This window comes from Lacerta agilis, chromosome 6 (genome assembly GCF_009819535.1).
Source record: "Lacerta agilis isolate rLacAgi1 chromosome 6, rLacAgi1.pri, whole genome shotgun sequence".
Taxonomy (NCBI): Eukaryota; Metazoa; Chordata; class Lepidosauria; order Squamata; family Lacertidae; genus Lacerta; species Lacerta agilis.
In genome coordinates, this window is record NC_046317.1 from 61,282,844 (window position 1) to 61,295,133 (window position 12,290).

Here is a 12,290-nt window from a genome sequence, read left to right on the forward strand (position 1 = left end):
GAAAAATGAGGTACCAGTGCAAATATATTGACAAAAGTTCTGAGGGTGCTAGCATAAAATGGCTGGCATGGGCAGCAAAAAAAGGTGGTGATACTCCGTACTGGTAAATAGTGTTATTTTTCAAAAGCTGTATGGGTGTGTGGGCTTATACAGCATTAACTCTTATGGACTACAGTTTACTACCCTCCACTATGTATGTATTATATAGTCCATGAAAGTTTATGCTACAATAAACTTGTTAGTCTTTATAGGGCCACAGACTCTTTACTTTATCCTGTGACCTATGTATTCTCTGTATTATATTGGATCAAACCAAGGTTGAACATTTATCAGTTGTTCCAAGTTTCTTAGTTCATTTTATCACACTTTATTATTGGAGAAATCTTTGTATGTGAACTTTTAAGACCACACCATTTACATGACTTTCAACAGCAGGTGTAACCCATCAGTTTGTATCACACTTTATGTCTGAGGCCGACCCACCATGGACACTTGGCATCTTTCTCTTTTTCTGATTCAGTGCCAAATAAGTTATGTTGTCTGATAGTTCTGCCCTTTCAGCTACCAGCTTCTAGGATATTTCTCCAAGTCATCCTCTCAAACTTCATAGCATTATAAGAAGTTGCTGCAGGTTTAATGAACTTCACAGCCAAGATGAAAGTCGTCAGCCATCTGTAAAAAGAAAAGGGAAAGTGTAAGTTGGTTGGAGTCTAATAAAACACACAACCCCTGCTTAGAATCCCATCTCACTTGACACAAAAGGTGGCAACTGAGATGGCCCATAACACTTGGAGCCAGAGGCAGAAAGTATAAATGGCGCCTTCACATTGTGAAAATATTATAATAAGCTAAATAATTGGCAGTTTGATGCCCTTTAATGGCATCTCAACCTCTGTTGCCTGAGGCAAATAACCTCACCCTGCCTAATGGTAGCACCCATTCTGACTGGCAAGAGTACTGAGAAAATACTGATTTCCCCCCCAGAAGATAAGGCCCTAATAAGGTCCTTTAACAGTAGCTAGACCAAAAAGGGCTACAGATAGAATTTGGGGGTGCTCGGTTACAAGAAGAAATGACAGCCTCCTCTGCAGACTCCAAGATTGTGTACCAGTGGTATCAGAAAGTGATGTGTGTGATTTTTTTTGTGGTACAATCCATGGACACCAATATCTGCAGTCCTTGGGGAGGGGTTTGAGTTCTACTTTGATATTGGATTTGAAGAAATCTATGTAAGATCAGCAGGATCAATGCCTTAGATTCACGTTTTTGCACAATGGTGACGCTGGGAAGTGCCAGGTCCCTGATTTTCATGCTTCTGTTCATAGACATGGATATAATGTGGAATTTGATAGGTGGATGTGAAGGGATTAAATATAAAAAACCACTGGAGTTCTGTATTTATGGGGCGACGGTGAGGAGGGTCGCACAGCTTCAGGGCTGACCACATCCCTTTTACCCCGCAAGCACGGAGGGGCGGACGAAGGGCAACCACATCCCTTTTATCCCGCAGGTGGACAGATAAACACCGCAGCCCCGTTCCCATTTACTCACGAGTAAGGCCCGCTGAAAACTGGACTTTACTTCGGGGTAAACACACCTAGGACCGGGCTGCTGAAGGCGCTCGAATCAACCTCACCACCACCGCTGGTGAAGGTGGGCGTGGAGGGCGGAGTCGTCCCCCCCCCGCGGTGCAATTGCCCAGCCCCGCCCTCCGCCGACGCTCAAGCGCCGCCCTCCGGCGGCCCGAGGCGCCTCCGCGGCCCCGCCCCCTCCTCCCAAGGCTCGGCGCGGTTCTCCCAAGGCTCGGCGCGCGTGCGCAGAGCTCGGCCAGGCCCAGGCCGGATCCTCCCCTGTGGGCTCAGCTCTGCGCACTGGCAGGCAGCGGGGAGCAAGCAGGGGGCGGGGCGTGCGTGAGGCCGAACTCGTAGCGGCGAGGCCTGGCTTGGCAGGGCCTTCGCGGGGGCGGGGAAGGGGGGGGGAGAAAGAGAAAGAGAGGGACGGAGGATGCGGTGGAGCTCCGGGCCTGGCCGGGGGGCGCCGCCAATGGCGCTGTTCCCGGCGGCGCTGCTGCTGCTGCTGCTGCTCCCACTCTCGCCTGTTCTTCAAGGGGCGTCCGGGGACCCGTGCGCCGCCTCGCCTTGCTCTTGCCGGCGAGGTGTGTTGGACTGCAGCCGCCTCCGCTTGTCCGGCCGGAGCCTGGAGCAGGGCCTGCTCTCGTCTTTGCCTCGCAGCGGTGGCCCCTCCGCGAGGTGAGTATCCTCTTTTCTACGTCTCCCTCCTCACACGTTCCCCAGCGGGGCTTTTTCACCGGGGCAGGAGGGTCTCCGCCCCGCAGACACGGCAGGTGCTTCCACCTCCCCCCTCAGTCGTCACGGGCAAAGCGCTTCGCTTCTTCAGCGGTATCCTGAATGGGGGTTTCAGAAGTTGTCCATTTCAGATGCTAAAGGGCAAATCTCGCCCCCCTTCGCGCTTTTTCTCCTTGATGCTGGGCAAAGATGAGTGGGGGGAGGTTGTATGCGTGGATGCTGAAGGATGGGCAGGTAAGAGGATCTTGTGGATCCCTTCGCTTGCAGGTGCCAAGTTCGTGACTCAAAACAATGGGAACTGTTTGAGTCTTCTCTCCCCCCTCCTAACTATGGATTTGTGTTTGTTCGCCAAATGGTGGGACGCTCACGTGCAACTCGTTTGTGTGAAGGGATCCGCTTTGGATTCTGCTGCTGTTACAACAACAGCATAGTTCACCTGCCGGTTTCTGTTGTGTCCTATTATCGCCTATTGGAACTTTTTTCAGACAGCGTTTCCACTTGGTCTTGATAAAAGTTGGCAGGAGTTGCTACTGAACCTGGCCTTGCTGAATCTGTGGTATGGTCTGTTAACTTTTGCTGAACACACAAAAAAGACAAAAACACGAGTTGTGGAGTTTTGCTGTACTGCCTAAGGGTCCACAATCAGGGAAATCTGACAGTGTGGCTATTTTAAGGCGGGTGGAGAACCTGTGGCCTTCCAGATGTTGATGGACTCCCAACTCTCATCAGCCCTAGCCAGCATGCCAGTAGTCATGATCAGAATTGAGGTCTGACAACATCTGGAGGGGACACCAGTTGCTCAGCCCTGTTTTCAGATGATGTTTACTTCAAGGCAGGCAGATAGGAGACTGTTTTCAATGTCATTAAGGAGTGTGTGACAGTGTTCCAAGAAGTGCTGAAGTATGTTCACTAGAAGATAAAGGACTAGATAGCTACTGTGCTATTCCCCCATGAGTGGACCCTTTTAACAATTATGATGTTACAATTGCCTGTCAGTTATCTCACTGAACATGTTGGACAGATATCACTTAGTGGTACTGTATATTAGATATGGGTTATTGTGGAGCAATATATAAAGCTATATAGTATGACTCTTGTTTCCTTTAAAAATGGTTATTAAAGTGTATTGAGCATCAGTTACCATCATTACTTCTCTTATTGTTTCTGTTTCTGTAGTTCTGATTCCAACCTTTTCTAGAGTGTCCCTTTTCTGATTGGCAAATTTGGGGCTGTCCTCATGAAAATAAGTTGCCCCAGTATTCCTTTGCTTAGTGTCTATCCACTCAAATATGCATGGTGGTAGTTTTTATGTCAGTGTAGTCTTGAAACATGTACACCATGTTGAGCTCCTTGAAAGAAAAGATGGGATATAAATGTACCAAATAAACCAAATTGACTTCTAGCAACTAATTTTGGTAATAGTAGTGGGTTGCAGGTATTGGAAGTTCTCTGTGAGAAGTTCACAAGACCCCTTGAGGGAACCACAGTACTTGGGAGAGGGGCAACTGCTTGGGGAAGATCCTGGGATGTGTCTTTGTGTTATTCAGTGAGACACTGAAGCATCATTGATGGTTAAGGTAACCCTATGCTAAATATTGTTCTGTGTAGTCAGCTAGTGTCTATAAATAGCATACCAAAGGCAAGTGAAAAAGGTAAGATAGTGTACATTTATGTATTTGTATTGTTTTGACTTGTAAAAATGGAATCTGTTTGCAATTCATATTGTGAAAGACAGAACTGGGATTTCTTTTTGCAGTGTGGTTGCTGTTTTTGTTCCTGATGAGACTCTTCTAGTCTTTGGTCATGAGCCCAGGGCTGTTTCTGACCTCTCATAGTTGGCCTTAATGCCAAGTCGTTTAATTATGAGACTACTTATTTTGCTTCCTAATAATGGTATTGCTACTGACTGTGGAAGGCAGTTGCTAGTTAGGTGACTTTGAATATCTTGGGGATATTACAGTCAAGCCAGAGGAGTGCGATTTGTTTGTTTTTTGTCATGCGTCTAAATCTGCACAATAAAGCAGAGGATGGCTAAACTTGCCATGTACACAAGAAAAAAGTATTGTGGCAATTAAAATCCAGAACTTGGATCCTATTGACATCAGTATGAAAAACTTGCCATGACTCAGTTAAGTCCTGTTGGAACGAAATTCAACTAATTTACACAGCAATTTTAACCCTATTTACCTGGGAGTAAGCCCGGTTGAATTCAGTGGGGTTCTGAGTAGACATTAAGATTGCAGCCTTTAATTTAGAGACCAACAGATGTATTCCAGCATAAGATTTTGTAGACTTGAGCTCACTTTGTCAAGATTCATGAAGTCTTATCCTGAGTTGGCAGACTATATATACACATGTGGGTACAGAGAGAAAAAATGATAAACAGTGGGGTCTGTGACATTTCTGTGCAAAGCGCAAATGTATACAGGCTCAGATGTATATTCCTTGCTTAGAAATGTCACAGACCTTTTGCATTTTATGTCCTGTTGGCCCCACAGTTCAGAATTTCCATTAGTCTTGTATGCATGGATGTATATGTGCATACAAGACTAATGTGTTTTCCCTCACAACATGTCTTTCTAAATAAAGGAGCTGTAGCATCATTATATATATACCACACACACACACACACGTGATTTCAAACGGGGTTTTTACGCACTTACAACCCATTTCTTCCAAATGTGTGTGTGTGTGTGTGGAAGAAATGGGTTGTAAGTGCGTAAAAACCCCGTTTGAAATCTGATTACTTTTCTGCATAGATGTTTATGAAGTGTATGTAATCCTTTAGTGCAGTCTAATCTTAAATCTACCATTTTTATACTTCTGAATATACCGGTAATGCCTAGTTTTTTTATCCAAATTTATAGACCATCACACATAGTGATTTCCAGGGTGTCATGAAATAAACAGCTGTTACACAAAGAATGTATATTAGTTAAGATGGTCACTAAAAGTATTTTTTTAAATAAAGCAGAAAAGCCTGGAAGTACAAAAGTGGACTCACTACTTTACCTCACATGCCTGGGAGAATAAGAATGCTTTAGTGGCAGAAACCTGTCAGGGTCTCTGTCTTCTCAGCTTCAAGCAATAGCATATTTGACAGTCAGACCACAACAGAGAAAGCTCTCATATACCTACCTCACTGCCTAGTGCAACAAGCCTACCAACCACAGGGTCCAGGATGAATTGTATGAGAGAAGGAGTTTTACCAATCTTGCAGCCTGATCCTGTGTATATTGACTTGTAAGTAAATTCTACTGAATTCAGTGGGAAATGTTCCTGTGTAAGAGTTTGGGATTGCAGGCAGAAGTACATGAGATGCTTTCTGCTACTTTGCTTGATTAAGTAAATCTGGTGAACAGCTGCTAGCTGCTCTAGTTTAATTGAAAAAATGTTTTTTTGCTTTTAAAGGTTTAGAAAAGTGCTATCATTGCTTGTGGTTCCTGCTCTTAGAAAATGCTCTGCTACTGAGCGTGGGCTTTATTTAATCAAGATAAGAGAGCCACGTCATATGGCATTTAGCTTTCCATATTGTGTAATAAATGTGTGACTTAGTTCTGTTGTGCAAGACTTATACCAAACAGCATATAGATGGTAACACATGGAGCCCTAAAACAAAACATTACAGTGTGAAATCCTTTGTTCAGGGTTCCAGTCTCTTCATTCCATTCCACCCCTCCAAACCTCAACAGTTAGTCAGCATTCCATTTTCACTGAGCATGCTGAGTCCTCTAGTGCTTAATCCAAGCTGCAGGAAAATCTTTAATTTTATTCATTTTTTCAACCACTTATATACTGCTTAACACTATACAGTAGTTTCTAAGTGGTGTACAAAAGGGATATAGTGGGAATAAAATTGGTTAAAGTTAACTGTAAAATCAGAAACGCTTAAAGTACCTGCTATTATTTTAAAAAGTCTTCACCAAACTCCACAAACTTACTGATGACACTTTGCTCCAAATCCTGGAATAATTGGTCCTTATGTTACATGGATATTTAATAGCACTGAGGACAAAATAGTGCCTGGTGGCATCTCATAATACAAATGCCAGGTGGGCCAAGAACATTCCTGCCACATTGCTGTCTGGAACCAGCCTTGCAAGTAAGATCAGAAGCACCTTAAAGCAGTGTTCCTGATACTCATCCTGCAAAATGTATGCATCTGGAATTTTGTTTGATCTAATTTTGAATACATCTTTGAAACTTGCTTTTTATTTTTTACATGAATGCTTTATGATTTCTAAACCTTGTTCCCTTTTAAAAACTGTTTAATAGTTACTGTTAAACTAAACATTTTTCTTTTAGTTATGCTGTTTTTACTTTATCACTTGATAGCCAGAGGATGATCACCATTTTCTTTTGCTATAGAAGTCAACTTAAAAAAGAAATCAGTAATAGTAGCTTAGCATGGTGATAGAGACAAGAACATGCCCCTCTCCCAAGTTGAGGCAGCTGGTTCATGATGACAAACCTTCTCTTGCAGTCAATACCAGCCAAGAGTTGTTGACCCTGTGCATGTTGCACAGCAGCTGATGAAGTCCACAGACTATGGTGATATTAAAAATATTTATAGCCCACCCTTCCACAGAATTGTTAGTGCTCAGGGACCTAACATTTTAAATAACAATGAAATTCAGGTAAAGATACCCCTGACTGTGAGGTCCAGTCGTGGATGACTCTGGGGTTGCAGCGCTCATCTCGCTCTATAGGCCAAGGGAGCCAGTGTTTGTCCACAGACAGCTTCCAGGTCATGTGGCCAGCATGACTAAGCTGCTTCTGGCGAATCAAAGCAGCGCACTTTGATGTGCTTTTGAACTGCTAGGTTGGCAGGAATGAAATTCAAGAGGCATGCAAAAAACACAAGTGCAGAAGATGCAACCAGTCTTTAAAATAAGATCACAAAAGTATCCTGATGAACTCAGCATGTCAATTGCCTGTTGGACTAATACTAAAATGTCTTAAAGTGGCAAAAAGCAAGGAGAGAGAAGGCCAAGCTGGCATCCAAGATAGGGAGTTCCACAATCTAGGCTCACTTCTGTGATCTAACCAGCTGTGCCTTGTTCACAATCAAAACATGAAGAAGAGCTTCCCTAATGGATCTTAGGGTGGAGGCAAGTTGATATGGGAGGAGACAAACCCTCAGGGATCCTGAGCACATGCTGTTTATGAGTTCAGTGATAATCACCAACAGTTTGAATTGTGAATAGGCAACTAGTGCAGCTGTTGTAAAACAGGTATAATAGGCTCATGTAGACAAACATCAACTAGTTTTGTTGCTGATACATTCTGGATACATTCTGGATCAACTGATGTTTCTGTAGGCTCTTCAAAGGAAGCCCCACATAGAGTGCATTGCAAAAATTCAGTCTAGTTGCACCACCCTAAGCAGGGCAAAAGTGACAGATCCATTCACAATTTGTCAAACTGATAGGCATTATATAATTTATAGTATTCTGTGCTGGTGACAAACTATGGGAGAACATTTTGCTTTTGTGCCCTGGCCATTCCCTGAAATGTATTGCTGGTCTGGATAGGCCTTTGATCTTGCTCACTGGGGCTGTTGTTCTCTTTCCAAAGTATGTAAGGATATGTTACTTTTTTCTAAGCTTTTTTTCTGACTTGCTATATATAAGATTTCATCTTGCATTATTTCACTCACCATGTTGAAGGCACAACATCAGTTCATCCATTCTTTTCCTCCGTGCCCCTCTGTCTTTTAAATAAACATATATTTTCCCATTCAAAATCTCCACTTGAAATTCCAATCCATGTGTTTTAACATGGTGTTCATGTGGAGAATGGATGGTAGTATTGTCTTATGGATTGACTGCTTTAACTGTGACTGATTTAATTGTGGTCTGTATCTATATCCCAGGTGTCTTTCTGGGAAAGGATTCTTCATTAACAATGACTGAGCATTATGTCCCCCCCCCAAAAAAAGCATTTGCAGAGTGTGTCAAGTACTCAATTAAAGCCCATAAAGTAGAAGGTGTACCCTATGATGAGCTATAGACACCTGTCATGTATGATCTAGTTGAGATTCCTGCATTGCAGGGGGTTGGACTAGGTGACCCTCAGGGTCCCTTCCAACTCTACAATTCTGATTCTGTGTATTTGCTAGCTCTCTAGATTGTAGGTGTAGTGTTCATTGGATTAATGCAAAGCACTCAAATACTGAGCTTGTACAGAAGTTTACCTAGTTGCTTTGAGTTTTCTTATAACAAAAAGTATGGGTGGTATTCAGTTAAATATTTGCACTGATGCAAAGATTTGTGCTAGTGCAGTGTGCTTTCCTGGCTCTCCTCCCCTTGTGTGTGCCCCCGAATCTGCTCTGGAGGGTTTGGGACAGAAGCAGGAGGTGCAGGGGAGGAAAGTGGGGATCATTCAGTTGCTCCATAAGGCATCCTTGTCGTGATGAAGTGTTATTAGGAACATAGGAAGCACCCATATACTGAATCAAACCATAGCTCAGTATTGTCTACGCTGACAGGCAACAGTTCTCCAGGGTTTCAGGCAGAGTACAGTATCTCTCATCCCTACCTGGACATACTAGGGATTGAGCCTAGGGTCTTCTGCATGCCCTTAGAGCCACCTTAAAATAAAATAAGTGTCTTTGAGCACAATGATACATACTTCAAAGTAAACATGTAAGATTTGGAATGCATATGTGTTAATTTCCTCAAATTCACTAAATTGAAGGGGTGGGGATGAGCAAGAACTCACAACCTATAAAACGTTTGGGATTAAATCCATTCACACCTTGAGAATAAATAGTTCTTGCTATTATAGCCAAGTATTTATCTTAATTAAGTTTTAAATGTTCTTAATGCCAGTCCTGGCCAAGACAGTTTATGATTTTACAATTACTTAATCTGAAACAAAGGATCTCTTCTGTGGTCCCTCCCAATTCCCCCCCCCCCTTAACTCAGTACTTGGTTTGCAACAAAAAGGAGGGGGAAGGACTAGTATATTTGTGGCAAAAAGCTGAGGAGCTAGAACACACTTTCTCCTTTTCTTGCTTGTTACATTATAAGAAATTTAGCTCAAGGCTGCTGAGCCATCTAACTCAGTATTGTGAGTCTGGTGACAGTTTCCCAGGGTCTCAAACAGGATCTTTCTCACCTCTAGAGATGCCTTCTGCATGTAAAGTGTGTGCCCTGTCACAGAGCAACAGCCTTTCACCATAACTATAATGTGCAGTGAATGAAACAAAACAATGATTTATCCATTTTAAAACTATAAAGTCCGTAATTTTAAAAGTACTTGTTTTGGCAAGTGTATCCTAGCCATTCTTAAGAACATATGAAGAGCCTGCTGGATCAGGCCAGTGGCCTTTCTCGTCCAGCATCCTGTTCTCTCTAGTAGCCATTGATTGTATTTACACCCATTAATTTGTTTAATTCTCTTTCAAAGTTGGTGGCCATCACTGTGCATTGTGTGAAGAATTATTTTGTCAGTCCTGACTTCTCCGATGTTCAGCTTCATTGGGTGTTCATGAGTTTGAGCATTATGGGAGAGGGAGAAAAGCTTTTCCTCTATCAACTTTCTTCATGCCATGCATAATTTTATGCACTTCTATCATGTCTCCTCTTACTCAACTTTTATCTAAACTAAAAGGCTACAAATTTGGCATTCTTTCCTTATAGGGGAATTTCTCCATTCCCTTGACCATCCCACTCCACTCGTTGCAATCCTTTTTGTTTTAACAACTCTGAACAACTTAGTATCATTAGCATCTTGGCCATCTCGCTGCTCACCTCTTAACCCCAGATGGTTTATGAACAAGTTAAAAAGCACAGGTCCCAGTATTGATCCTTAGGGGATTCCACTGTCTACCTCCCTCCATCAGGAACATTGTCCATTTATTCCTACTCTTTGCTTCCTGTTGAGGTTCTCTTGGGGAATAGGGTCCATGGGGTCACGAAGAGTCGGACACGACTGAACGACTGAACAACAACAAAAATTTATTATTTCATGGCTGCTAAACTTACTTTGGGGTCTGTTGAAAGCTTTTTTTTTAAAGTCCACATACATAATATCAAGTAGATCACTTCTTCCTATTATGCTTGTTGATATTGTCAAAGAATTCTAATAGGTTAGTGAGACAGGACTTACCCTTGTGGAAGCTATGCTGGCTGTGCTTCAGCAAGGCTTATTCTTCTATATATTTGGTGATTTTGTCTTTAACAGTGCTAGACGTTAAGTGTTAGACGTTAAGCTATGTGGCCTGTAATTTCCAGGAAAGCCTCCCCCCTGCCCCACCTTATTCCTTTTTTTAAAAAAATGGTGTTATATTGGCTGTTTCCAGTCCCTGGGTGTGGAGGCTGAACTGAAGAAGGGTTGTTTTCCACATGGGTATTGAATCATGTGAGACCCTTGCTTTCATTCACTTCATGATAATTCAGAAAATAAGTGTCGTTCCTGATGGCATTCAAGTGAAACAGTAGGTTTTATTAAACGAGACACTCTTGCTTTAACTCTACAAAGCAGACTGGGTAGACTAGTCCCAGTACTGAAATCATCTTATTTGTGTTGTAACTGCCTATCAACACAATCATCAGTATACTATTGTGGTATATTCACAAGCAGTTCTCTGACACTGACATGGGTTTCTATCATTCATTTCTAAGAAGCTGAAAAACTATTTTGCATAAAGTGCTAGACATTTGATCATTCAGAATCATCCTCACTGCAAAAATGTGAGAATTTTCATGTAAATTGTAACCTTAAAAGTTAAACCTTTTTTCTCACCCAGAATATGTTAGCTAGGAAATGCTCTGCCTGTTGGTACCTATGAAGTTGAGCTTAATATTAGTGCACTTAATATTACTTAATATTAGTGCACTAATAATGTTCCACCATTTAGGAATTTATTACATTTAACAAGCCTTTCAGGTCTCTTCCAGGTTACATGTAAGCCTTTGCCAAGAAAAATTGTTTCCTCATCAAGAATAAGTGAGGTGTTTTGTTGGGAAAACAAAAGAAAATCTTTCCTTGACATTTGTAATGAGAGCAGATTTTTAGCTTTTCAAAAAAAAAAAAAAACTTATGTCCAAGCAGGCAAAGGATTGTGTATACAGAACAGCTTAGCAGCAAATACAGTGAGAAGGTGGGGTTCTCATGTTATGCAATCTTCGAAGTGCTGTAAATAACAGCATGGGTACGTTCATTGTGATTGTGGAGTATTTTGACAAATAGCAAGTTAATAGTGTGTAAAATTATTACTTTTCACTTGAATTGTCTATAATAGGTTTTCAGAGACAAAAATCAGTTGTCAGATGTCACGCGTTATTGTGATGTAGGGCACGAGGGCTTTATTTGCCCTTGGCACATCTGCCCATTAGTTCATAACTTTCAGAACAGAACCTCAGGGGATTTTGTTGGCAGTTTCTGTTGGCATAGTGGTGAAAGACACCATTGGCTGTTTTTCTAGGGCTGAATTATGAATCATTCATGGCAAAGGAAAATAGCAAGTTGGATACCCCCATGGGGGTAGTAGCTTTGTGCTAATAGCTGATGCAGTCAAACAGGCTCTGTGGTGGGGTATTCAATATAGTCAAAGTGATTACTACTTTCTCTTCTATTTCTAACCAATCTGTCATTCTTTAGAGTGTTGCTTTTCAACATGTGCCAAGTGAAGCCTTGCAGTGTCAAAATAAAAAATGTGCTCAGTGTAGAACAAACGTCTAGAAATGTTTAACATAGCAAACCTCTAAAACTTCATAGGAATAATAATTTTAAAAATATTAATGGTAATTGAGTGGTGCTAGATGCATGGCTGGTAGTGATTCTGAGGAGTTTGCCATAAAGCATACATGGCTGACAGCATTTCTGCAGTCATATGCAGATTCCTAGGTGGGTGAAAATGATACCACTCCAAGTTCCAAGGTTGCCACTCTTATCCCTTTCACAAGCCCAAGAAAGCACAGCTAGCCAGAGGAAGAATTTTATGCAAGCATCTACTAAATGATTAGGGCATGATAA

At 42.1% G+C, this 12,290-nt stretch overlaps 1 protein-coding gene and 1 long non-coding RNA gene across 2 annotated transcripts in view; one reads left to right on the forward strand and one right to left on the reverse strand.

Moving 5' to 3' along the window:
- Window positions 1-351: 351 nt before the first annotated feature.
- Window positions 352-1,652, reverse strand: LOC117047795. The gene is made up of 2 exons (XR_004426774.1): window positions 1,552-1,652; window positions 352-672 (listed from the first exon to the last, which is right to left on the reverse strand). It is a non-coding gene; the product is annotated as an uncharacterized LOC117047795 (long non-coding RNA).
- Window positions 1,653-1,975: 323 nt separating this feature from the next.
- LRIG2 (leucine rich repeats and immunoglobulin like domains 2) overlaps window positions 1,976-12,290 on the forward strand; it is a 44,285-nt gene continuing 33,970 nt past the window's right edge. The window contains exon 1 of the mRNA XM_033152971.1: window positions 1,976-2,249. Within this exon, the coding sequence (XP_033008862.1) occupies window positions 2,005-2,249 (245 nt within the window). The 5' untranslated portion in view covers window positions 1,976-2,004. The remainder of the gene's footprint in view (window positions 2,250-12,290) is intronic.